The 27234-nt window shown below is 36.1% G+C and overlaps 1 protein-coding gene and 3 pseudogenes across 1 annotated transcript; all 4 read left to right on the forward strand.

The window, feature by feature from the left end:
• The first annotated feature begins 5071 nt into the window (after positions 1–5071).
• Positions 5072–8209, forward strand: LOC143629716 (calcium-binding protein CBP-like). Its single transcript, XM_077098918.1, has 5 exons — positions 5072–5632; positions 6981–7027; positions 7138–7313; positions 7418–7436; positions 7996–8209. Exons 1-5 carry the CDS (start codon positions 5098–5100, stop codon positions 8098–8100), a joined length of 882 nt encoding a protein of 293 aa, XP_076955033.1. The 5' UTR covers positions 5072–5097; the 3' UTR covers positions 8101–8209.
• A 4855-nt stretch (positions 8210–13064) lies between these two features.
• Positions 13065–14144, forward strand: LOC143629717 (cytosolic sulfotransferase 12 pseudogene; annotated as a pseudogene).
• Positions 14145–17332: 3188 nt separating this feature from the next.
• Positions 17333–18364, forward strand: LOC143629757 (flavonol 4'-sulfotransferase pseudogene; annotated as a pseudogene).
• Positions 18365–25764: 7400 nt separating this feature from the next.
• On the forward strand, positions 25765–26788 carry LOC143629758 (flavonol 4'-sulfotransferase pseudogene; annotated as a pseudogene).
• Positions 26789–27234: the final 446 nt, after the last annotated feature.

Consider the following 27234-nt stretch of genomic DNA (forward strand, 5'->3'; position numbering starts at 1 on the left):
AAGCGCTAACTTTCTTTCTGCGTAATCATTACCGGATTCATGCCCGGCGCAACGCGCGGGCTCTAAAGCCTTGTCTATATTAAAAGACAACTTTCTTAAGCATGTCTATGGTACACTTTGCATATTTTGTTGTACTAACATTCTTAACATATCATATATTATATATAAAAGATAAAAGGTAAACACAATATCAAGTGTGGTCTAATGGTAAGCATGATGCATTGATTGTTAGGGTCAGGTTCAATTCTTCCACAACCATGGCTTAGGTTCTTTCTTTCTATTCTTTTGTTTACCTTTTTTTCCCCTTTTGTTTTCTCTGTTATTTTCTTTTTTTGTTTACATTTTATCTTCTTATTTATGTTTTTTAAGCTATTCTTTCTTAACATGCTATAATAACTTCAAGCCAAAACACAAACTAGAAATTAAATATACATTAAGAGTACAACATTCTTAACAAGAAGCTAAAACACAAACCATAAATTAAATATACATTAACGTTAATAACCGGCATGTCGAGCTAGAACGAAGTTCTAATGTAACTATTAGACGAATAATAAACTCAACGTAACTACTTCTTTAACAACAAATCTACTAAGTTTAACAACCCTGCCACGAGTTCTAATGGAACTACTAGACGAGTAATAAACTCAATGTAACTACTTCTTTAACTACACATCTACTAAGTTTAACAACCCCCGCAATGCGGCGGGGCCTAATAACTAGTTATTATTATTAATATATGTAAAAGAGAACTTTGGTGCCGCAAGTGTCTGATTGGGCCATTTGGCAGCACCTTAGTGGTCACTTTAGTTTTTTTTATTGTTTATGTTTTTGTTTTTTAGTTCCGGTAACATAACGAAAATAACGTAAATCGATCGAATGCCAATTTGGTTTTTTCTTTTTTTGTTTAGTTCCGGAGTCGTAACAAACGTGACGGTTGCCGACCGAATTCGCATAGACTCATCATATTTTGTTTTAGTTCTAGGGCTGTAACGAACATAACGAAAACTACCAAATGCCAAATTTGTTTCTTATTTAGTTATAATTACCATAACAAACGCGAAGGAGACCAACCGAATTGGCTTAGACTCGCTTCCTCAACGCCCGAGATTGACAACGCTCATATTTTACCAATGTCCGAGTTTTACCAACCATTGCCACCTCATTGGTCAACCTCAATTTTTTATAATTTTTTTGTTTTAGTTCCGATACATAAAGTACGTAATCGAAACCAAAGGAATTCACGTCGATTTACCGTCTCAACACCCAGGACCGATAACGCTTGGGTTTTACCAATGTCTGGATTTTATCGAAGTGTCCAGACGCAACCCGCCGGGTGACAAACTAGTTATAGTTTTTTTCTTTAGATGTTAATGATTTGACAAACCATAACACTAAAAGGGCTATGGTTAGGTAACTTTTTCAACTAATTTTAATTAAAAAAAGAAAAGAAATCGAAAAGAAATGTCTCAAGTCCTCAACCACCTAAGTTTGCTTACTCGATCCTTTTTCCTGTGATTATTCTTTTTATTCTATTTAATTTTCATAACTATATTAGATTATATTTTGCAAAGTCAAGTTATTCTTCGGTGGATCATTGATTTATTGGGTTGGCGAGAGGAGGCTAAGGAATGGCTGACTTTTTCTTAAAAGTCAACGCCTTTGAATTCAACTCTTGGATTGCGGCTTGGCACGTTTAAACAACAATACATAAATTGTCAATTTATAAAATTAAAATTGTCGTTAGCTATAGTAACCAGATCAAAAGACTTCGTCATAAAAAGGATGTATTGGGTTTAAGTTTTGCCTGTAACAAAATAGGAGTTTTAAGTTGGACCGGTGAGTTTTCTCACCTATGACAGGTTTTCTCTAGAGGGTGGTCTTCGGGTCGGGATTGATAGAGCGGACTGATGTACAAACTAGTGACGTGCTAGCTCAGCACCCCAGATTTCGTACCTGAGGAATGGAGATGATTGGGTTGGTCAGCGACTTGTCAGTGATCCAAGTTGTTGTTCAAAAAAAAGTGACGAGCCCAAAAGTAACCCATACAACCTCGAAGCTCGAGTTTGATTCAACGTTTAAACCCCAACTCCTTCGTTTATAACATCAGAATAATTACCAAAGAGTCTTTGGCTTTGTGCTATCAAGGTCTCGAATAAAGTTCTCTTTACAAAAGATGAGGTTTCAAGTCCGTTGTTGTAAACAAAAGTGTAGTATTTTATTAGTGGAGTTAGATTTAACATTTAAAAAAACGTGTTCAATTTTATTGTTGAATTCATTAAAATTTTTGACCCCTGCACTTTAGCTTATTGCCTTTACTTTTTGGTTCGTAAAATTTGGTAACGAAAGTTTTGTCCTTTCACCTATTACCACAATATTTATGACTTTAAAACTAAGACCATTAAACTTTTATCATTTTAACTTTAGCTATAAAATTTTTTATCATTTTAACTTGCTATAAAAGTTTAACATGATCCACGCAACACACATATAGAAATACCTGTTTAAAAATCAATTTCTTTCCCTCCATCAAAACATTAAATTTTGATAATATGGTATTAGATGGGGCCAAGATAGAAACTAATGATGGATGCATGATCATTATAAAATAAGATTTTTGTGACAGAAACTAAATAATGCATATATAAACTTAGATATTAGTACCATAAATTTTAAAATATTGAAAGATTAGTCAATTAAGTTGGTTATTTTAATATTATAGAGTCACAAGTTGAGAAAATAAATTGGATAAATAATTGTTAAATAGTAAAGCGAACGTGACAAGTGGATTGGAGAATAAGAAAAAAGCGTCGCATTTGAAAAAGGAAAATATCAAATATGCTTTGTAAAAGAGAAATATTATTGTGATAGATCACGATGGTTGAATGCTAGCTAAAACTACTTTTTTCTTTTCCTTTCTTTTTTTAATTTCATTTTCTATTCTGTCACTGTGTACATACAAAAAAAAGTCTCTAATATGCGGTTAAAATTAATAAGTTCACATATAAGATGAGTTATGAGTACCATAATATTATGAATAACAACAGACCAAGTCGTGTTGATTTGAAGATTGTTTTTATTTTTTTGCTCTTTATAATTTTTGTTTTGTAAATAACCATTGAATTAAATATGATTACAAAACAGTATTCATGATACAATTCTTAATAAAAGCAAAGTACGTTTTGTCACATTGTAATTGCGTGCTGGCAAGTGGCAACTAGTTTCATGTTTCTCATTTCCCATTGTGAAGAAACACTAGGCGATCCCGAGTAGATTATGGATAATCTGGGGGTTAAGTAAATGTTTCCCACGAGGGTTAGGTTCGGCAAAGAAGGATGTTCTTCAGATGACCTGCAAAACAAACACCGTGAGCTCGTCACTGAGAAGGGGGGGGGGGGGGGGTTCCTCCTTGTGACCACCCTCCGGCGTGAGAATCAGACTAGATTGCTCTGAATATAAGTGTATATTGAGAGAAATAGCTAGTGAAGGTAAGATACAAGATGATGATACCGTTCCAAGGTGTTGGAGTATTTATAGCCGAAGGTAGGTTTCCAAGCAGGTACAACCAGCTGTATAATATTCCTGTTCTACCAACTATGGGCTACGCACATGCCATGCTGGTTGGTGGGTAGGCAGCGGCTGATAGTGACAAGGCCGGCTGTGTACTGTTCCCTTTCCACCAACTGCAGGCTATGTGCGTGCCACGACAAGGGTTGGTGAGTAGGCAGCGGCTAATAGTGACAAACAGTACTAGAGCATGCTCCTCCTCGTACTGTTGTCGGTGAGCGTCACCCTGTGATTAGTTCATTGGCTGCTTTGGTCAGATCTTGTCTATTTTGTCCATACCTTGGCAGGTATAGTACAAAAGATTTTCCAGAAGCATACGGACTGGCTCATTTGGGCGGGAGTATTCCCGCCTTGCTCATTCCTTCAGGTGACACTGAATTATTGAGAGTTAGTGCCTTGTGCGTGTAGCCTTGCTATTAGTGCGGGTAGCCTTCCCTGATGGCTTGTATCCGCAGCTGCGGGGACAGGCGGGGTACTTCACCATTGGGAGGCTTTCCCTGCGGGAACAGCTGGCGTACTGCGGTTAAGGTCTTCATCTCTGAGCATGGTGGGTCCTGCGGAACCAGTTGGTCCTTGCGCAGACGTCCCTCTTCAAGGTGAGTTTTGCGGGTCCAACTGGGCTCTGCTGGGACCTACCTCTTCACATTGATTTCAACTAGCTTCAATTAATCAATTATACATGCATATCTTATCAATGCATTTTTTTTCTTCTATTTCTGAAATAAAAATAACTTTATCACAAAGCTTTTTAAAAATCGGGTGTTAATCGTAACATCTATTAATAGAAAACAACTAGTTTTATAAAAAAACTAGCATATTCTGATCGATACAAATCAACTTCTTAAAAGAGAAAACGTGTGGTTGATTTCGATAAGTGGTGATGTGATTAATAACCAAAATACATAGGGTATACACATAATATGTTAATTTACTATATCTGTGTTAATTTACTTTTATCGAATGACAAAATTATGAATGAAAAACGTATCGTTAGTTATTTATTGGTGAAATTTGTGAAAAATCTGGACATGTTTAATAGTTTTACCGACGTAATATTGACAGATTGAAAAAGATACAAAAATTCCCCTTTTTAATTTTTGATATCAATCAGTTTAAAAAGAACACTTTTTACCTTTGGAATTAATCACAATTTTTGCATGCCTCGTTATAAAATAAGATGTTAATGGTTCAATTTCTTAGAAGTATAACATTTATTTGATTAAAAAAAATCACGGTTTTTGCAAGTCTTCTTATTGAAGGAAACGTTCGACTTAGGAACGTCATCGATTAACTTCTATCGATCTCAGTCACCACCCGATTAACTTCTTTCTAATTCGTATTTCAGTTACTTTAACCGAGTAAAGTAACTTTTTTAATCCATTTTCATTTCCAATAAATTAACTTTCACAAAAACGCGTAAATTGAAGTCTCCAAAATAAATAATATAAATACCTAAATACCCCCTTAAAAATAAGTACATATCATACATCCTACAACTCTCACTTTCTTACATCTCACAAAATCAAAACCATGTCCGGTTACCCCCAAAATCCTTCCGGTTACGGTGCACCCTCACAGCCCTACGGTGCACCCGCACAACCTTACGGTGCACCCTCACAAAACCCCTACGCTCCGGTAGCCTCTCCCTACGGCGCACCCGCACAGCCTTACGGTGCACCCGCACAACCCTACGGTGCACAGCCACCTAACAAACCTCCAAAAGAGAACAAACCTTCGTCAGGACAACCACAGCAGCCTTACGGTGCACCCGCACAGCCCTACGGTGCACCCGCACAGCCCTACGGTGGTCAACAGCCCGGCGGAGGCTATCCTACGCCGGCGGGATCGTACGGCAGTCCGTTTTCGGCGCTGTTACCGTCGACGTTTCCTCCAGGGACAGATCCGAACGTGGTGGCGTGTTTTCGGGTGGCGGATCAGGACGGAAGCGGTGTGATTGATGATAAGGAACTGCAGAGGGCGTTGTCTTCGTATAACCAGAGCTTCAGCCTCCGTACAGTTCATCTTCTCATGTATCTCTTCACCAACAACAACTCTAGAAAGATCGGTAACTGCTTTCTCTCTCTAGATTGTGAATCGGACTGGTGATTGAATTGGGTGAAATTGGACACGTGGCGTTGGTTAGGGGAGTGGTTAGTTGGGGGTTATTAAATCTGACGTAAGCATTAACGCGTTGGAAGCGTACAGTTATTTGGACCTACGTGGAATGTGTGGGCCCGGGTAAAATGACTTGCGTGTGCAGATGGTGACGTGTGTCTCCATGTCATGTGTGCCGTTTTCTTTTAAATGAGTCTCGGACAACGGAACGAGCCGAGCCGAGCCGAGCTTCGTTGGGCTTACCAGAGTTTGAGCAAACTCGGCTGGAAACGAGCTCTTTTTCGAAAGCACAAGCTCGGCTCGTGAGTTGTTTTTCCAAGCTTAGAGTTCTGCTTGTTTATTTTTTATTAGTTAATTTATATATGTTTTTGGTTATTTTTATATGTTTTGAGAAAAACCTTAAGTGATCCTGAGCTTGGTTTGACTCTTGAGCTCGTGTAGGACCTTAAACGAGTTAAAGCTTGGCTCTGGCTTAGCTGAGTAGTGTCAAATTAATATCTAGAAATTCAAGAGAGGTAAACCTTAAGAATACACCAGTCTTGTTAAGGCTCAACGAGTTGAGCCTAAACAAGCTTCTAAATTCCTATACAAGGCTCGAACTCGGGCTTGATAACCAAGCAAACTTTATTTGAGACTCAAGCTCTGCTCGAGCTCGGCTGTGTAGTGTGAAATTGATACATGTAAGTTCAATAGAGGTAAAACTTAAAAATACACAAGGCTTGTTAAAGCTCAACGAGCCTAAACAAGCTTCCCATGCAAGGCTGAGCTTGGGTTCGATGACTAAACGAGCTTTATTTGAAACACGGCTCGAGCTCGAAAAAGCTTGACTCGTCTCGAGCTTTTTATTGATTCGAGCTCGAGTAGCTCGGCCCGGTTGCACCGCTAAACTAGGTTATAGACTTTGCATAATAAAAACGACATAATTAATATTCAAATAAATGTTCAATTTATAAAAATCTTTTATGAACAAACTTAGCTTTTAAAAAAAATGTTTTATAAAAAGAATCTATATCATTTTCGGTTTTGTTTAGTCTTTTTGGTTTTTATTACACGCAAAACCAAAATTTCAGTTATTTTGGTGTGTTTTTTCTTTTCGATTTTTTAACCACCCCTAATTCTTGTGATAAAAATAAAAATTTGGGCATATTTTTTTATTTCAGACGTTTATTATACACGAAATTTGAAATAATTTAATGAATTTTATAACTGTAGAAGTAAAATTATGTATTACATAAACACTAAATGATTATTTTTATGATTTTAACTTTGTATTAACTTATTTTTCTTGATGAAATCAGGGCCTAAAGAATTCACTCAAGTTTTCTACAGCTTGCAAAACTGGAGGGTGAGTTTCAACTTTTAATAAGATTCATTATCATCAATTCAAGATCTTTTATCTATTCAAGTATTAATATCCTATCAAACAAATAATATTCATATTTCTTGTTATTGTAGGCAAACTTTGAGAAATTTGATCGCGATCGTAGTGGCCAGATCGATGCGAATGAATTACGAGAGGCTCTTTTGAGCCTTGGGTTTGCAGTGTCACCTGTGGTGTTGGATTTACTGGTGTCTAAGTTTGACAAAACTGGTGGAAAGAACAAGGCTATTGAATATGATAACTTCATTGAGTAAGTTAATTTGATATATTGTCATTTTTATTTTTTGTTTAGTTTTTAATTTTAAAATTTTGTCATCTCTAACAATGCTCTTGTTTTATGTTTGATGATTTCAGGTGCTGTTTGACTGTTAAGGTATGTAACAAAATTTGAGTACCTGAAAACTACTATTTTTTTGGTCAAACTTCGACTACATTTGTTATAGCTAGAGGTTGAAGAATGACGGGTCGGGTTTTGGTCAAAACGGGTCTGATGTCAGTTTGTTTTGGTTTTACCATTTGGATTTGCATTTTTTGGGTTACACTTTAACTTCTTGTAAATTATTAACATTCAGAATTAAAAAAGAAAGAAAAATCATACATTTGGTTTGACTTTTTTGGTTTTAATTGCACGCAAAACCAAAACTGAATCAAAATATCTGTTTTTACTAAAACATAAAACCAATCTGTCAAAATTTTGTTTTGGTTCGGTTGGGCTATGGATCGGTTGCTGGTCCAACATATATTTTCTGGGTTTAAATTATTTGACCATTTTTAACTAGACCCGATGACATGCAAACAATAAATCAATAATCCGATGACATGCAAACAATAAATCAATAATCCGATGACATGTAAACAATAATCCAAATCGAATCATTTTTAAATATTGTAACTTTTATGTTATTTAAAGATATGTTTTATGGTGATTTCAGGGGCTAACAGAGAAGTTCAAGGAGAAGGACACAACATACTCAGGGAATGCGACGTTTACATATGAAGTGTTTATGTTGACCGTTTTGCCCTTCCTCATCGCCTAGTACCTTTGTCAGAGAAAGATTTGTTTGTTTTGTTTAATGCTTCCTTGAATTTGTTTTGTGCTGTTTTTGTTTAAATAAAGTGTTGTCGACTTGTTATTGCGAAGGTATTGAAGGTTGTAGCCTTGTAGGTATGAAATAAAACCGTTTTCAAGAAAATACTTGTAAATGCGTGTGATAGGTGATCACTATTCGTGTATAGCCAAATTAGCCATCCAAAATCTCTTTTGTGATGACAACGTGTGAACACCGATAATATGCTAAGTCATTAAAGAGGGACAATGAATGCAACTCTCTAGATAAAAGCTCCTTAATAGGTGTCGGCCCGTACTTTTTGATCAGGTGTCGTTTATGTAAGCAGCTATAGAGGTGCACAAATCGGGTTCAACTAGAAAACCCGAACCGGTTCGAAACCGGTTTTTTCACACCGGGTTGTAAAATGGCACCAGTTCCAATCAAGAACCGGTTCGGTTCCCGACCCGAACCGATGCCCATATATGCTAACTTTTAAGAACCGGGTAGGGTATGAACCGGAACCGGTTTTTACGTAAAAACCGGTTCCACCGGTTTTTTTTGAAATTTAAATATCATAGCCGTTAGGAACCGGTTCCAACGGCTATATAGCCGTTTTTGACCGTTGGAACCGGTTTTTTAACTATAAATAGGTTATTTTTTTTACTCTAAATAGCAAGGTTTGTTTGTGTACTTGTTAAACCACTTCCAAAACTATAAAACACACTCCAAACCATAATTAACCTTAAACCAACAACAAATGGCAACTAATGATGACGTTGTTATGGTGATCGAAACAACAAGATGCCCCGATGTTTGGGTTCATTATGATTTGTGTCTCATGACCGACTCACATGAGTTGGCACGTTGCAAATATTGCTCGAAGTTTCTTAAAGCAGGGTCCAACTCGACATTACGAAAACATACGAATAAGTATTGTCGAGAGAAAAGAAGTTTGGAAGCTAAAAAAACGGAAGTGGGAGAGTCGTCCGGCTCTACAACCCAAAAATAAGTATTCCCGGATTAAAACGACGGACTTTGTTTTTTATGTTTTAGTTGTTATGTTTAGTATCGTTTATGTTTTAATAATGTTTGTAATAGTTATTTTTTAAATAAATAAAATGTTCGTCGTTATTAAAAAAGTAACAAAAATTAATCATGAGTAACAAAAGTAATTATAATAAAACAAATCAAAACTAAATATTAGTTGAACAAGTTACATATAATTTTACCAAAACAAATAATTACAACTCTTCTTCGTCTTCATTCTCGTCTTCACCCTCGTCTTCGTTATCGGAAGAAACCCCGTCCTCCGCCTCCTCATCATGAATATGACGCTCTATTGGTATTTCGTCTTCAAAGTTCGCCTTGTGTTGTACACGATCCACCGCATCCAAATGGTCCTTTAGGCAAATGCAAACCTCTAGAGACTCGGGAGTTAGTTTTGTTCTTCGCATAGATAACACCCTCCCACTAAGAGAAAAAACCGATTCGGAAGCAACCGTTGAGGCTTGTACGGCAAGCAAATCACGAGCCATGGCGGATAGAATGGGAAATTCGTTTTGTTTACCTTTCCACCAAGCCAACAAATCAATATTGCGAATTTCGTCGACCGTTGCGCCCTCAACATAGTTTGCTCCACTATATCGACCAAGTTCGCTACTTGGTGTGTTTCCTCTTTGCCTCTTAGATGCCGATTCACGAATCCCATTCATCAAGTTTATAAGTGGGTCATTGCACGACCTACTAGTTGTTTTTTTCACAAAAGACGATCTCGTGCTTGGACCATACATTTGAAAATAATGGTCATAAAGGTCTTGAAGGTTTTTGTTGAACTTGTCCTTCGCTTCCGTCGACAACTTCGGGTCAATCTCGTGCATACCTAAGTTGTCGAATATTTCCTCAATCGTTGTTTCAACCCTATTAACATTCCAATAGGGGTTTAATGCGGCGGCACAAGTAAAGACCGGCGGTATGTTTTCAAAATATTTTATGAACTTTTCTTTCATCACCGCAACAATATTTTCGAAGAGTTTGTTCTTCTCCGCAAAGCTTTTAAAAACACAAGACATATAGTACAATTCTTGCAAAACCCAACAACTAGTAGGGTAATAGACTCCCGATAATTTTGTTGTTGACTTTTTGAACACGTCAAGATACTCCAACAAATAACCGACTTGGACCCAAACACTTTCCGGAAACATATCGGCCTCGCGTTCTTCAACAAGATTGTTATGAAAAGCTTGTAAAGTTTGGCGTTGGGCAAAAGCACACTTTAACATATGACAAGTTGAGTTCCAACGGGTTGGAACGTCCCAATTCGGCCCCAAATACTTTCTTTCAACCCACTTGCAATAGTTCTTATATTCAAGATGTCTTCTTTTACCACTTTTGTAGACATCTTGTAACATAAGTCTAAAGTATTTTAAATCATCACAAATGTTTTCATTGTCAAGACCTATTTGAACAACCAAGTTGATGATATGTGCAACACATCGGACATGAAAAAAATCCCCGAAACAAGGTGGTGAATATTTAATGATAAATTTTTCAGCCGCCTTAGTATTGTTTGAAGCGTTGTCAAACGAAATCGAAAATATTTTATTTCTCAAGTTGTAAGTCGTTATAACTTCATCAAGTAATTCAAACAATTTTTCGGCGGTATGTGGGAACGAGAAGTTTTCAAAAGCGATGGTGCGTTTCATCAATTGCCATGTCACCGGATCAACCCAATGAGCGGTGACACATATGTATGATTCGGGCAACCCGTGTGGTGCCGACCAAACATCGGTAGTTAAACTAACCATGGCTTCTAAAGAATGAAAAGACTCGATTAACTCTTTTTTAGCACACTCCCACAACCTGATACAATGACGTCTTAAGGTAGTACGACTTACATGTGTGTATCTCGGTTGTAGAGTTTCGCGAATCAACGACGTCAACTCCGGGTCATCAAAGTGGTTAAACGGCAAACCTCGTTGAATAACGAACTTTGCCATTCTATCTTGAACTTGAGTCGTGTTGTAACAAAATAGTGTACCATCTTTACCCAAGTCAATTTGATCGGTCGCGCCAATCCCTTTCAACGCCTTGCAATATGGCTTCTCGATGTGCTTTCTCAAAGTAGAGTTGGAATCGTGCTTTAATATTGAACCACATAGTTTGCAACGAGCCTTTTGATAACCTTCGTCATCCACAATCAAATCCCAATTCTTCCATATGTCTTGGTTGCGGTTATGGCTGACTACCGTAACAACCCTTGGGTCCTCCGTAACAGGAACGGGGGCAACAAAAACACTCTTCTTAGCCTTCTTGTTAGTTTTTTTGATGGGTGCCATAATAATATTTAGTTGGATGGTCGGGTAACGGAACGGGTTTGCTAAAGGAGTAGTATTTTAGTTTGTTTTTGAGTTTGGTGGTGAAATTAGTGGTGGAAAACAAGTTATATATAGGTTTGGGCATCAAAAACCGGTTTCAACGGCTATATTACCGTTGGAACCGGTTCCAACGGCTAATTGGTGGCTAAAAAACCGGTTCCAACGGCTATATTACCGTTGGAACCGGTTCCAACGGCTACTTTGACTTTTGTTTGACTCTTCAAAAAAAACCCGCCGGAACCGGTTTTTCCGGGTACGAACCGAACCGGTTACAATTAAGAACCGGGTAGGAACCGGGTTGGAACTGATACTAACATACAAATATGAGAACCGGGTACGATTTTCGGGTACAAAAATACCCAAACCGGGTATTGTACCAACCGGGTTAGAACTGGAACCGGTTCCGGTTCGGTTCCACCAGTTAGGTTCCGGAACCGGTTTTTTTGTGCACGTCTAAGCAGCTATAGGTTGCACATGTCGTTTTCGTCATATTTTCACAACATTGACATTGCATAATTTGTCGCTATACTTGCATGACTAGCTGGTTCACACACTCCGGGTCGTATATTTGTCGCTATATAAACTTACAGAACTATAGCCTATAGGAGTGAAGTCTTGTGCATTAAGTTGGTAAATTGAAAGTGATACACACTGATTATTGCAAAGATCAAACGCTTTCGTTAAAAGTCAACGATCGAATTCAAGAAATTGAGTTTTGAAGAGGGTTAAGGCAAAAACTGAATATTTCATGTTGATCACAAACCAAGAAATTGATAGTTTGCCATTCAAGAGAGCAGACAATTATAGTTGGTTGGTTCCAACAAACGGTCTTGGTTTGCTTTGGCCCTTACCCAATTCACTTGTGTATAGGTGCACAAACCGGGTTTTTATTTTGAACAGGAACTGGGTTGGCAGTAGGCTTGTGTTTGATATCCTAACTGGGCCCTATACAATTAAGCTACATAAGGTTCAATACTCCAATGTTTGAAGTGGGCCGGACGACCTTATTCATGATCGAAGTAAACTTTGTGACCAAATCCAAGAATTCGTGGTTCATGAATCATGACTTGATGTATTTTAATCACATAAAATCTCTTCCCTTGATTTTATTAATTTTTTATTCTTTAAAGGTCTGTCATCTATTCATGATCGAAGTAAACTTTGTGACCAAATCCAAGAATTCGTGGTTCATGAATCATGACTTGATGTATTTTAATCACATAAAATCTCTTCCCTTGATTTTATTAATTTTTTATTCTTTAAAGGTCTGTCATCATGTATGAACAATTTAAAGTTCAAAGAGAGAAATAAAAGAACACTTCTTGAGTCTATAAACTAATCACATAAAATCTATTCCCGTGATTTTATAAAATATTTTATTCCTTAAATACCTATCATTATGAGCAGTTTAAAATAAAAAAAAAAGTAAATTAAATGAAAATTACTCTAGTCTATAAATTAGTCACATATAATCTTACCCTTAGGTTTTACGTGGGAAACAAAAGTTAAGCAAAATATAAATAAGAATTATTTTGTTCTATAAATAGAGAAATTAGTATTTGATTGCACACGAATAATCTTCATATGTCGATTCCTGAAGCTTCTCATTCGTCCTATCCTCCCATTGCTCAACATAGTGATGATGAAGAAAGGATAAATATGGCCCTTGACCAATACAAAGACAGGATTGCAACGCTTCCGAAAGAGAAAGGTTGGATGACCAAAAATCTATACATGTACCAAGGCTTTTGGCATCAATCGGCACCTGTAAACTCGATTGAAGCTTTGATGGCCATACAAGACACGTTCAAAGCTTATCCAAGTGATATCTACTTGGTCACAATGCCTAAGTCTGGTACGACGTGGCTCAAGGCACTCGTATTTGCTTTGGCAAAGAGGAGCCAATATAAAAGTAACAATCTTGCAACTCACCCTCTACTTGTCTCCAACCCCCATACATGTGTACCAGACATCACCATCGGGATTTTTAGAAACCCTTCTTTATACACAAATGGAGATTCACCCCGCCTTTTGTCTACCCATATACCCTACACGTCATTGCCTCAATCCATTCTTGATTCTGGTTGTCGTTTCGTTTACTTATGTAGAAACCCTAAAGATGTTTTCGTCTCTTTGTTTCATTTCGCAAATAGGTTGAGAGATGTGAGAGATAAAACTCTTGGTCTAATGAAATTTGAGGAGGCGTTTAAGTTGTTTACTGAAGGTATTACGCAACATGGACCGTATTGGGATCATGTGAAAGGGTATCGTAAGTTTAGTTTAGAACACCCGGACAAAGTTTTATTCTTAACATACGAGGAGATGGCAGCCGACACCACAAATATTGTGAAGCGACTTGCGAAGTTTTTGGGCTACCCCTTCACAAAAGAAGAAGAGGCTGAAGGCGCAGTGCAAGAAATTGTTAGACTTTGTGGTTTTGAAAATTTAAGTGAGGTTAATAAGCATGGAAATTTGGGGAAGGGTCTACCTAATGACTCGTTCTTTAGGGAAGGTAAAGTTGGAGATTGGAAGAACCATCTAACCGATGAAATGAGTCATATATTAGATGAAATCACTCAAGAAAAGTTTCGTGGTTTGGATATATCCTTCCCTAACTAATAAAGTTCATAAGGTTAATCATGGTTAACCATATAATATTATCGTGTATAAAAACAAGTCCATTTATTTTATGAGTGAAGTTGTTCGTTATTTTAATGCTACTTGCTACCCATGGAATTAAGTATGTGTACTTGCAATTTCTTTATTGTTTCTTATATAATGTATAAAGCATATTTAAATAAAAAGAAGAATTATAACCCACCAAATTTGTTTGGGCTGTTCATTGTGCTTAACGCCGGCAGGCGTTATTCATTATCCACGTTAGAGCCGGCCACCACGTCACCATAACGCCTCACCTTTTCCCCCTCTACTCGTTAATGCTTGAGGCTGATAACGCCAAACACCGCCCGCGGCATGGTGTTTAACGCCGGAAACTGCGCCATCCCTGCAAAAATCATGCCACATCGGCGGCCACGTGGTTCTTAACACCGGATCCTACCACACCCCAACGGACAACCTTATTATCAAGAGTTATTTGCCCATCTTTTAAGATAGATTTGAACTTTGTCGTAATCTTGGATGTATTTATACTTTTCGTTAAATCACGTGTAAGGTAGTTTACTATATATGAGAGAACATATGGAGTGTTTTTAGATATTAAACGATGCGAGATGGTTAATCTATGAAAGAACTAAATAGAGAAGAACAATAGAAAATTTTGGAGCAATTTTTTTTTGTATAATCATGCATCCAAAAAGGAAAAGAGGCCTTGGCTAGTAATGTAGTCTTTCAAACATGGGCGGATCTATATGGTAATTGGGTGGTTCCTCGGAATAACCCGAGTTTCGAAATCATATTGTACTTATATATAGAAAATATTAGAGGAACTACCTTATAAATTAGGAAGGAACCACATTCTTTACATTATAAGTGTTGGTCTAGCTGGTAAGAGGTTGGATTTGAAAACTTAAGGTCTCATGTTCAATTCCGGTTGGCAGGTGTTTTTTTTGCCCTTTAAGAATGAGCTCGGTGCCGTACCGGTACAGAAATGTTCGGTTCGGTTCGGTACCGGTACCGGTATTTAAGGTAATATTCGGGAAATACCGGTACCGACGGTACCAAATCGGTACCATACCGATTTTTGCTCATCCCTAATGCCCTTATATCAATTTAGGGTTTTACTAAAACACATAGTACCACGCTGTTTCTCTCCCCTCTTCTTCAAACTCACGCACACTACACACAGCCACTATGCCACCACCGTTCTCCGACCACTGCCGTTGCCTGTTGCTTTTCTGGCCGACCACACACCTCCTGCCTTCAGCCTTCTACTCTTCCTCGAAGCTCGAATCATCCCACTTTGAAGGTATTAAGCTATCATAAAAATGTCTATATCACAAAATTTTGAAGGTATTTAAACTAGGTTCCTCATGTGTAGATTTTTAAAGGATTAAGCTATCAAAATAACGTCTATAACACAAAATTTTGAAGGTGTAGAGGAGACATTTGTGAACAGACGAGAAAGCTAAAAGTATTCTTGATATATATTTTGTTAAAAATAATATAAAATAAAACAGAATGAGGCAAATTTCTAATAAACTAAAGAGTAAATCAAACTATTGTTAGTTAGTTAGTCAGATACAATAATTTAGATGTCTATCAAATCTGACAAAATGGCAAAAAAAATCTAAGTACATTCTTTACTTTGATACTTCAAGTTACTCTAGTTAGTAATCATGGTTAATAAGTTCACCAATTCTTGTATAAATATAGATGGTGTTGCATAAACCAAACCACCATCAAATTTCGAAAAACTCAAGCTTCAGCTTTTATACATTCCGGTGACTATGTCATCCATTAATCCATCACATTCCACTGTATCGGTGGAGTCATCCATTAATCCATCCATTGCTAGTTTTAATTTGTTAGTTTTTGTTAGGTTCTTAGTTTTTATTTTGTTAGTTTGTAATTGTTGATTTGTAGGTATTATCAATATCAAGAGATATTTCCAAATAGAACCAAAGAACCTTGGATCATCATCTTCAAGTAGTAAACCGTCAAAAATAAATTTGGATGATCTTTCATGGGATCCTTCCGAAAGGCAACCAATTTCATCATATCACCCAAGTTAAAAAGATGAAATTAGACGAGCATATTTTGTTAGAGGCCCGTGTCTCTTTTAGTATTTTATCGTATTTTTATTGTGTACGTAATGAACTTTGCCCGAATCATTTAACCGACTCGAACCTCAAACTGACCCCGAATTTTTATACCCGACTCTATGAAATAGAAACATCTAAAAGTATTCCACCACCTGAAAAAGATTTCTGGATCCACCACTGCTTTCAAATAAGATAACTATCCAATAATAGGCTCGTTTAGACTCGTAAAGCTAGGGCTTTTCTTTTCAGACCTGAGCTTGTTTAAGCTTGGCTCCATTCGAGTTTTTAGCAAGCCAATATCAAATAACTCCCAAGTGGCATGGCTTGTTTACACCCCTAAAAACTAATCAAAACCAGCCAAAAACCAGTTTGCACCTTGCTTGTATAGGGTTTGCGTTTTTCTGCTATATATTTAAATTGGTTATGTGGTCATCCGTTTTTTAGAGCATGTCAACCAGTCTTACCAATGAACTTGTATGATATCCTAGTTTTTAATTTAATTCTTAAGCTAAAACGACCTTAATATAAGATTTACATATTTTTGGTTAAAACAAACTCAAGTATTTATTGATTTAAATAAGAATGAAACCGGTGTAGATCTGTTTTCATGGCCATGGAGGTCACAAATCTTCCATCACATGCATCCGATCCCATGGATCTTGGAAACACACTTAACAAGAAGAAAACTTTTGTGGCTTTTTGTGAATTTCAGAAATAGATGCAAACTTTGTAATTGTGGCCTTTCTAAAAAAATTCAATAATATGTTAGAAATATATAGTTTTTTTTATAATTATTAGTGAAAGTTTCACCGAACTAGTTTTAGGCCATGAATAAAAATTCCGAGAACCACCACTAACTTGCCCTTTTTTTTTGTTTTTTTAATTGAAACATACCCAAACCTGCATAGTTTTGTCTCTTTTGTCTTAAACTAAACTTGTGATCAAATCCAAGATTTCTTGGTTCATGTATTTTAATGACATATAGTCTTTTACTTTGATATTATATGATTTTTTATTCCTTAATCAAGTATGAACAATTTTGAATAAAAGAAAGTTAAATAAAGAAGATTATTTTGGTCTATAAATATGAAAAAAATCGTTTGATTCCATAAAAATAACCTTAAAATGTCGACACTTATAGGGTCCCATGCTTTCTCACATCCTTCTTATATGGCTAAACATAGTAATGAAGATAAAGAAAAGACAAATATGGTTCTCATTTTCGATAAATACAAAGACAAGATTGCAAAGCTTCCAAAGGAGAAAGGTTGGATGACGGAAAACTTATACATGTACCAAGGCTTTTGGCATGAATCGTCGCGGAGAATCTCAATCGAGTCTGTGATGGAAGTGCAAGACACTTTCAAAGCTCATCCAACCGATATTTTCTTGGCCACACTGCCTAAAAGCGGTACAAGATGGCTCAAGGCACTTGTGTTTGCTTTGGTAAATAGAAACCAATATAAAAACTGTCTTTCAACTCACCCTTTACTTCTATCTAACCCCCATAACTGTATAACCTTCATTGAAACCGAAATTTTTAGAAGCACACCTACGTATGTAGAACCACATTCGCCGTGTATCTTTGCTACCCATATACCCTACACTTCACTGCCTAGATCCATTCTTGATTTTGGTTGTCATTTAGTTTACTTATGTAGAAACCCTAAAGATGTTTTGGTCTCTATGTTTCATTTTATAAATAAGTTGAGAGATAAATCGCTTGGTACAATGCCTTTTGAAGAGGCATTTCAGTTGTTTAGTAAAGGTATCATGCCGGTCGGACCTTATTGGGACCATGTGAAAGGTTACCACAAGGCCAGCTTGGAAGACCGTGAGAATACCTTATTCTTAATGTACGAGGAAATGTCACGAGATATCGTGAACAATGTGAAGCAACTTACGAAGTTCTTGGGCTACCCCTTCACAAAGGAGGAGGAGGCTGAAGGTGCGGTGCAAGCAGTTATTAGACATTGCAGTTTTGAAAAATTAAGTGAAGTTAACAAGCTTGGAAATGTACATGAAGGCATACCTAATAACTTGTTCTTCAGAGAAGGTAAAGTTGGAGATTGGACCAACCATCTAACTGGTGAAATGACTAGTATTTTAGATGAAATCACTAATGAACAATTTCACAGGTCGGATATCTCCTTCTAAAAGCCTGAAAAGTATAAGTTTCCAACCCTGGCCGAGATTGGATATTAGAAAACATATCAAATGTAATAAATTAGTCCATTTTCACTACGAGTGATGTTATTCGTTTTGTTACTATGTTCGTAATAAATTTATGAAATTATATATTATGTATGGTTTGTTTGTTACATTATATAGTTTGTTTTAATTATAAGTGACTCGAAGGTGACACGAGACACTACTAGATGATCCACTAATATAGATGATGACGATCTCTCTTCTTTCATCATCATCATCATCATCATCTGACCGATCATATAGCGAGAAGTTTTCAACAAAGCAACATATCATATGTAAATATGTTGATCAAAAAATTACATATCATGTTTATTCATATCTAGAATAAAACATGTCTAGTTGTCTCCTTTGACCAAATTCACATGCTTGTTAGCTTATGATCCACAATCATCAAATTTGTCCAGTGTATGTACTGAAGCTAAATGATAAGATCTGCTAGTAATCCAAACATAATTTTTTATATCATAATAATTAATGTAAAAAAATACATTTTTAATGTATTAAATACAAATAATATAATATGCTCACAAGTAGGCAAAGCTAAATAAGTAAAGCTAGGGCTAGGGTTATTTTATTTTTTGTCTAGGCTTGAGTTTGTTTAACTTGACTCAATTCGAACTTCGGTAAACCGACCTCGAATAACTCACGAACGGCTTGCCTCATTTATATCTTTAAAACCAGTCTGTGCCCAGGTTATCTCGGATGTGTACTCTTTATTATTCGCTTTGCGAGCATTTTACGCCTTTACTTTGCTTTGGGACATAAGCCTATTGCTTAAATGTTTGAGACTTGTTCCCGGGACAAGATTTTATTAAAACAAACTAAAGAATATAAAATTGTTTGTATTAGCCCACCTCCGGATATACACCGAGGGTAGACTAATCGTCGAAAGAAAATCTTTGGACAGTTCAAAAAAAAATCTTATCTTTGGGCCTCACAAACAGGTACCTAAACTCCTAAAGGCCGACCCAAAGAATCCTAACTGGGCCTTACAAATGAATCTTTGCCCAAACTTTTGTATGGTCTGATTCATGTACGGTCCAATTGGACATGTCATATTGATATAGGCATGCAATACAATATTTCTAATTGGAGTTGTTCAAGATTGTCAATGGGCAAAGAAGCAAACTACAATCGTGTTTTAAAATCTGATGGAGTCAATTGAATCCCTTTTGGGCAATTATTAGACTTGCTTATTTAGTGGGCTAATGACTCTATCCATATCCAGTCTTGCTAAACACCGAAACGCGTAGGTGAGGGGTGTCAAGGGGCTTGAGCTAAAGGTGTAAAAAAACCTGGTCCGGATCCGGTTAACTGGAAACCGAACCGGTTAGTTTCTAAAACCATTTTTGCCAAACCGGTTTTCAAACGGAACCAAACCGCCGGTTCGTAAAGCTGTTCGGGTATATCACAATCAAACCATTTTTTTTTTGTCTTAAACCGGTTTAAAACCGAACCGGTCCGGATCAGTTTGACTAGTTTTATGCTTAAACCGGTTTCTAAATCGAACCGGTTTAGGTCAAACCGGTTTCAAACATGCAAAACCCAAACCGGTTCGGCTTGTTAAAAAACCGGTTTAGTACACCTCTAGCTTGAGCGTTAGGGGATTGACGGGGTTGAGGGACATGGGTGTGGGCCGACCTGTTTTCTAATCAGTCACCATCCAACACACAATTTTTGTTAGAAGAAAGATTAAAGATAACTATGTTTTTAGTTAAACTATTACTTATTTTTTTGGAAAAGTTAGTAAGAGTTATGTGACATTTGTCAATTTCGGGTTATTTTATACTTGTATTCTTAATGTAAACCCGACCCGTTTTGTATCCCAAACCTTTCGATATTATCAAAATGATGAATTTTATGTTACATATTTGTTTTATAGTTGTCGGATCTAAAAAAACATCCTTTTCGGTTCTTAAAATGCCCCGAAAACGCTCAAAACGAACTCAAGAGACAAAAACTACCAAAATAGAGACTTGAAGGACCCATTTGTAGTTTGTGCTTTCTTGGGTCTATAACTAACCCATTTTCATGCAACACCCTTTATGAAAGACCCATTCAACTTACCCTATATATACACACACATCTTCTTCATTTGTGCTTGCTCATTTCCTCATTTCTCTCTCAAATTCTTGAATTATAAGGTTGTTCTTTATAGTTTGACTCTCAAGGTCAAACTAAGCTAATCTTTCATTTTAACTAACTTCTCGATACTTAAAGCTTGATGTTACAACATATACAACATATATATAATATACACTCCTTGTTTGCCTTCGGTCTTTCATTCTTCGGTCCCGGCCGGTTGAAATGTCGGGCTAGTAAGGCAAGGTTACATGGAGGATTTTGTAGTCCTTGTTTGTATATTTAACAAATTTAACCATATAACTTGTTATACTTGCTTAACTTCTGCATATTTTAGTTTATTGTTCATATTTTTCAAGTTCCATGGTATTGGGTATGTGGTGACTAGCCTCGGTTTCATCCCGAGTTGAGAACCGAACCAAAAACCAAACTTTCGTTTAAAAGCTTTATTGTTAACTTTTTGAATGTAAAACTTGAGTATTATTATTTATAAGTTATTTTACAAGTTCCATGGTAATTGGGTATGTGGTAACCATCCTCGATCTTATTCCGAGTCAAGGACTGAACCACTAACCGAACTAAACCGAGTTCACTCGCTTAAGACACACAAGTGTGTTTTTAGCCACCAAAACTCATATTTTTCTTCAAGATTATATTTTAAATTAATTTTAGTTAATTTCTAAACATACTTGGCATGTCGGTAACCATCTTGATCTTATAACAAGTTCAGACCGATAAAGTCGTATCATCGCTTAACGAACGTTAAGGTTGTTCACAATAGAACTACATACTTGGTTAAGTCTATTTTGATTTTATTGAGTTATCTCATAACATTTATTATTTTGGGAAGTTAACTTTGAGCTTGGTCAATTATCAAGTCTCGAACCGACAAACCCGAACACTCGTTTAAACCTCGTTTTGGTATTCTTATAACCAAGGGTTTTGCAATATTGCATTTTAACCCACATTATTACTTAACATAGGTTGAGTAAAAAAAGAAAAAAAAAACTAATGAATAGAATACCGAGACCCGGTTTCGAGTAAACTTATTTTACAAAACTCATTTATTTAATTTCTCAAATATTTACATTTTAAATCCTAAACTTTATTTATTTACTTTATTTGTCATGTATTTTATTTTAAACCCTTCCAAGACCACATACTAACACAAGACCCATTTAATATAGGTCTTGCTCGTTAAACCGATCTCTCTGATTATTCACGACACTATCTTTCAAGTTACTTGTTAATGTGAGTACTTTTTCATCCCCAGATTTCCATCTTTCGTTTTGGGGGTGGCATTGCATACTTATTCAAATTCGAATGATTTATACTTGAGTCTTAAACCACAACACTTATTGTATATGTTTACTTAAATAAATGCTCAATTTGGTGTTATATGCTTTACATGATTATGTGCAAATTCTTGAATGTTAAGGCGGGTAGCCTATTGAATGCTAAGGCGGGTAGCCTCATCAAAGTATGATCATACACTAATTCCGAGTATATATGGTATCCCCATATAGAAAGGTGTCGTCCATGTATTCTTATTGACGATTTCATTATTGTCGTCAATGTATTCTTATTGACGGTTCGTCAACGTGTTCTTATTGACGGTTTTATTATCTAAATTGTTGCTATTATTTATTATTTTCATATAATAGTTGTGGATTTCATACTATATACTTATTGTCCAAAACTATGAAAATTGCTCACCAACCTTTGTGTTGACAAACTCTATTTATGCAATGTTACAGGTTTGATGTTAGCTTGATTGGATTACTTGAAGAAACTTATCATCTTGGCTTTAGGATATTAGAAAATGAAAGAACAAGTTATTTGTTTATCTATCTATTTGGCATTTTGTATGAACAATTGTTGTGTTATTTATGATGATATGGATTTAAATGAGTTGTTTAAATATTATAACTTTACAGTGTCGTTGTGCAATAAGCAATCATGTCGCGCCTCAACGTTTCCGCCTTCATTGGTCGGGGTGTGACAAGTCATATGCTTACGTGGCAGTAAGCAGTAGTAAGCCACTGACATGCCACACACTTTTGCAATTTTTAGTTAAATCACTACACTTAGCCAGCCCTGTATTAAGAGTAAGAACTCTTTTCTTTCTAGACTTAGGTAGCGTTTGGTACGCAGGAATGACAGTAGGAATGGAATGATTCATTACGTAGGAATGAAAAAAGTGGTGTTTGGTTTGCTCAATGGAATGGAATCATCCATTACACATGGAATCCCATTCCATCAAATTCATTCCTTCCCACCCCCCTTCTTTTTTTCATTTCATTCCTCATTCACCCAACTTTCTCAACAACACCACCACCTAACACCCACCACCACCACTACCATCGGCACCACCACAAACTCCGCCGACACCACCATCACTGCCACCACCATCGCCACCGCCACGACCATTGTAGGTTTTTTTTTTGGTTAAAAAGTATTTTGAGATTGAAGTGTTTTTATTATTTCTATTTCATTTTTACAAAATTTTTTTAGATACCAAACAATAAAAATTAATAAACGATTTCATTCCTATAGGTTAACCAAACAAGAAAAATGAATGGTAATGATCCATTTCATTCCTTTGTCCATTCCATTCCTTCTCCCTTGGGATGGCAATGGGTCGGGTTTGGGACGGGTCTAGGCATTCCCAGACCCGGACCCGATTATAGCCCCGTCCCAAACCCGTCGGGTATTTATCGGGTAATTAACCATCGGGTTACGGGTTTTTTATCGGGTTTTGACAAAAAAAAAACCGTCGGGTTTCTATCGGATTTCGACAAAATATAACTAATCGATTACCATAAAAATAAATGTCTCAAATAATTACTATAAATAAGTTTCAACAAATAATATTTCTTCGAATTTTCATAACAAAAAGGAAAAGAAGTAACCAAAAAAGAATCCTTAGAAGAAACAAGAAAGAAGCAAATTATATTTAACCAAAAAGGTTACGAACTGTTAATTGGAAATTAGAATAATTGAAGGAATGTGTTGTGAACCGAGACGAAGAGAATAAAGACATTTAGGATTTGAAAACTTTAAGAGACTATTATCTTAATCATCTATACAAATTTAATATTTTATATTAATATATATTAAATAAAAACATATAAAGCTATGTCGGGTATATCAGGTATATAATCGGGTAAATGAGTCAATGTTATCGGGTAATCGGGTCGGGTAATCGGGTATATTACAAATCCCAAACCCTTCCCAAAACCATGAAAATTTTCAAACCCCATCCCAAACCCGTCCCAAACCCTAATGGGTTGGGTATTACCCGTCCCAATTGTGTCGGGTTTCCGGTATTCTCATCGGGTTCGGGTTTTATTGCCATCCATACTTCTCTCATTCCATTCCCCCTTCATTCCATTACCTCCAACCAAACATACCCTTATTTTATGTTGTAAACTGGTCAAATAGGACTAAGGAGACCGGTTTACAAAAAATTGTCAAGGTTTTCTTAGAATTATAGCCTTTTTATTTTTATTTCCGTGCCACCTAGTTGTATATATTTATATTGGTTACCGAGCCACCCAATTGTTAGCTTTTAAATATTATTGTTCACTTTTATGCTATATATTTAAATTGAATGGCTTATTTAGGCAATGTGTTATCATGCCGCCTCTAGCGTGAATTGGTTGCCAAATAAAACACTGTGTGTTCCAGTGTTTTATTCAAAAGAGAAAAGAAAAGGAAAATAAGAGATGTGTTGTATTCTCGAGTTTAATTTAAAAATAAAAGAAAAGAAAAAAAATAAAAGGGGGGGAGTGGTGTTCCTGAGTTCTACCGAAGGAAAGAAAGAGAGAGAAAATGAAAGAAAATAATAAGTAAAATAAAACTATTTATATTTTTACAAATTGAAAATTTTTTAAAGAAAAGAAAATTAAAGAAAAAGAACATATGATAAAAGAAAAGAGAAGTATAAAAAACTTTATTTTTCTTCCTTTTATTTTCATAAAGGGACTCGGAAATGCAGCGTGGCATTTCAACATGTCTGACTAATGAACTTGTACGATAACCTGCTTTTATCTTTAAACATAGGAACAACCTTATTTTCAAATGCTAAATAGGCCGAAGTGGATTTAAATCCGAACGAATCCGATAGAGATCTGTTTTCATGGCCATGGGGAATCACAACACATCACATGCTTCCAATACCAAGAATCTTGGAGACACAGAACAAGAAGCAAACTTCGTGGCTCTTTGTGAATTTTCTTTTTTAACAGCGAAAATATGAACCCTTTGACTTCTATTTTTTATTTTAAAATTTTTTCAGAAATATGTAATAAATATGCACCGAACTTAAATTTATTTTTAACAGCCAAATCACTTTAATGTGAGAATGATATCTCTTTGTGAATGTTTCTAATATTTTGGCCGGACTTAACTTTTAATTTTTATTTTTAAAACTTTTCAGTAATATGTGATAAATATGCACCGAACCTGTCTCAGGCCGATAATGAAAATTCCAAGATCCACTACAGACTTATCTAACAAAGAAAACAGACATATATTTTTTTTTTTCACATCTTTAATAGATATGCACCGAACTTGTGATCAAATTCAAGATTTGTTGGTTTATGTATTTTAATCACTTGTCATTTCCCTTGATTTTATAAGTTTATTTATTTATTTTTATTTTTTAATTACTTAATCAAGTATGAACAATTTTTGCCCCGAACTTGTGATCAAATACAAGATTTGTTGGTTTATGTATTTTAATAACTTAGAGTTCACGTTATGGGCGCCCTTAGGGCTTTGATGGGGTGCGGAACACCACCAAGGGACGCGGCAAAGGGGGTGGGCGCCTTTGGAACGACCGGCGCTCTTGGAAGCTTTTCACACACACTCTCTCATATACATATGTGTATATATTGGGGCACTCACACCACCGAGGGGCGTGGAGAAGAAGGGCTTCGATTCCATCATTTTTTTTAAAGCCCCTCCATAGTGAACATCCTTATAGTCATTGCCTTTGATAAGATTTTTTTTTAATTCCTTAAATCAAGCATGAACAATTTTGAAACAAAAAAAAGTTATATAAAGAAAATTATTTTGGTCTATAAACTAATCACTTATAATCTTTCCCCTTGATTTTAGATACATTTTTATTTCTTTAAATGTCTGTCATTTGTGTATAAACTAAAAAAAACCACAAAAAAGTAAAATGTAAGAAGGTTATTTCGGTCTACAAATATGAAGTTCTTTTGAGTCCATCATTCCATACAAATAACCTTTCAATGTTGACACCTTTAGGGTCTCATGCTTTCTCTCTTCCTTCCTCTATGGCTAAACATAGTAATGAAGATAAAGAAAGGGCAAATATGGTTCTCATTTTCGAAAAATACGAAGACAAGATTGCAAAGCTTCCAAAGGAGAAAGGTTGGATGCCGGAAAACCTATACATGTACCAAGGCTTTTGGCACGAATCGTCGCGGAGAATCTCAATCGAGTCTGTGATGGAAGTGCAAGACACTTTCAAAGCTCATCCAACCGATATTTTCTTGGCCACACTGCCTAAAAGCGGTACAACATGGCTCAAGGCGTTTGTGTTTGCTTTGGTAAATAAAAACCATTATAAAAACTGTCTTTTAACTCACCCTTTACTTCTATCTAACCCCCATAACTGTATATCCTTGGTTGAAACCGAAATTTTTAGAAGCACACCAACTTATGTAGAACCACATTCGCCGCGTATCTTTGCTACCCATATGCCTTACACTTCATTGCCTAGATCCATTCTTGATTCTGGTTGTCGTTTAGTTTACTTATGTAGAAACCCTAAAGATGTTTTGGTCTCTATGTTTCATTTTTCAAATAAGATGAGAGATAAATCATGTGGTTTAATGACATTTGAAGACGCGTTTCAGTTGTTTAGTAAAGGTATCATGCCACTCGGACCTTACTAGACCATGTGAAAGGGTACCATAACTTAGAAGACCGTGAGAATATTTTATTGTTAACATATGAGGACATGTCGCGAGATATTATGAACAATGTGAAGCGACTTGCGAAGTTCTTGGGCTACCCCTTTACTCCAGAGGAGGAGGTCGAAGGTGCGGTGCAAGGAGTTGTTAGACTTTGTAGTTTTGAAATTTTAAGTGAGGTTAATAAACATGGAAACATACGCGAAGGCATACCAAATAGCGTTTTTTTAGGGAAGGTAAAGTTGGAGATTGGACCAACCATCTAACCGATGAAATGAGTCATATTTTAGATAAAATCACTAAAAAAAAGTTTCATGGTTTAGATATCTCCTTCTAAAAACCACGGTGAAGAATAAAAGTTTCCAACGCTGGCCAAGATTTGGTATTAGGAAACATCTATTGCAATAAATTAGTCCATTTTTATTATGAGTGATGTTATTCGTTTCGTTTCCATGTTCGTAATAATTTGCAAATTCTTTGTTACGAGTGATTGTCGTTTTTTGAATTTGTGAAATTAATATGTATGGTTTGTTTGTTACATTATATAGTTTGTTTTCATTATAAGTGACTTGAAGGTGACACGAGATACTACTAGATGATCCACGAATGATGATGATGATGATGATGATGATGATGATGATGATCTCTCTTCTTTCATCATCATCATTTGGCCGATCATATAGCGAGAAGTTTTCAACAAAGCTACATATCATTTATATAAATATGTTCATCAGACAATTACTTATCTTGTTTATTCATTTCTAGAATAAAACTTGTCTAGTT

Source organism: Bidens hawaiensis, unplaced genomic scaffold (assembly GCF_021521415.1).
Source record: "Bidens hawaiensis isolate Kalapana, Puna unplaced genomic scaffold, B.hawaiensis_p1.1 tig00005453_1, whole genome shotgun sequence".
Classification (NCBI taxonomy): domain Eukaryota; kingdom Viridiplantae; phylum Streptophyta; class Magnoliopsida; order Asterales; family Asteraceae; genus Bidens; species Bidens hawaiensis.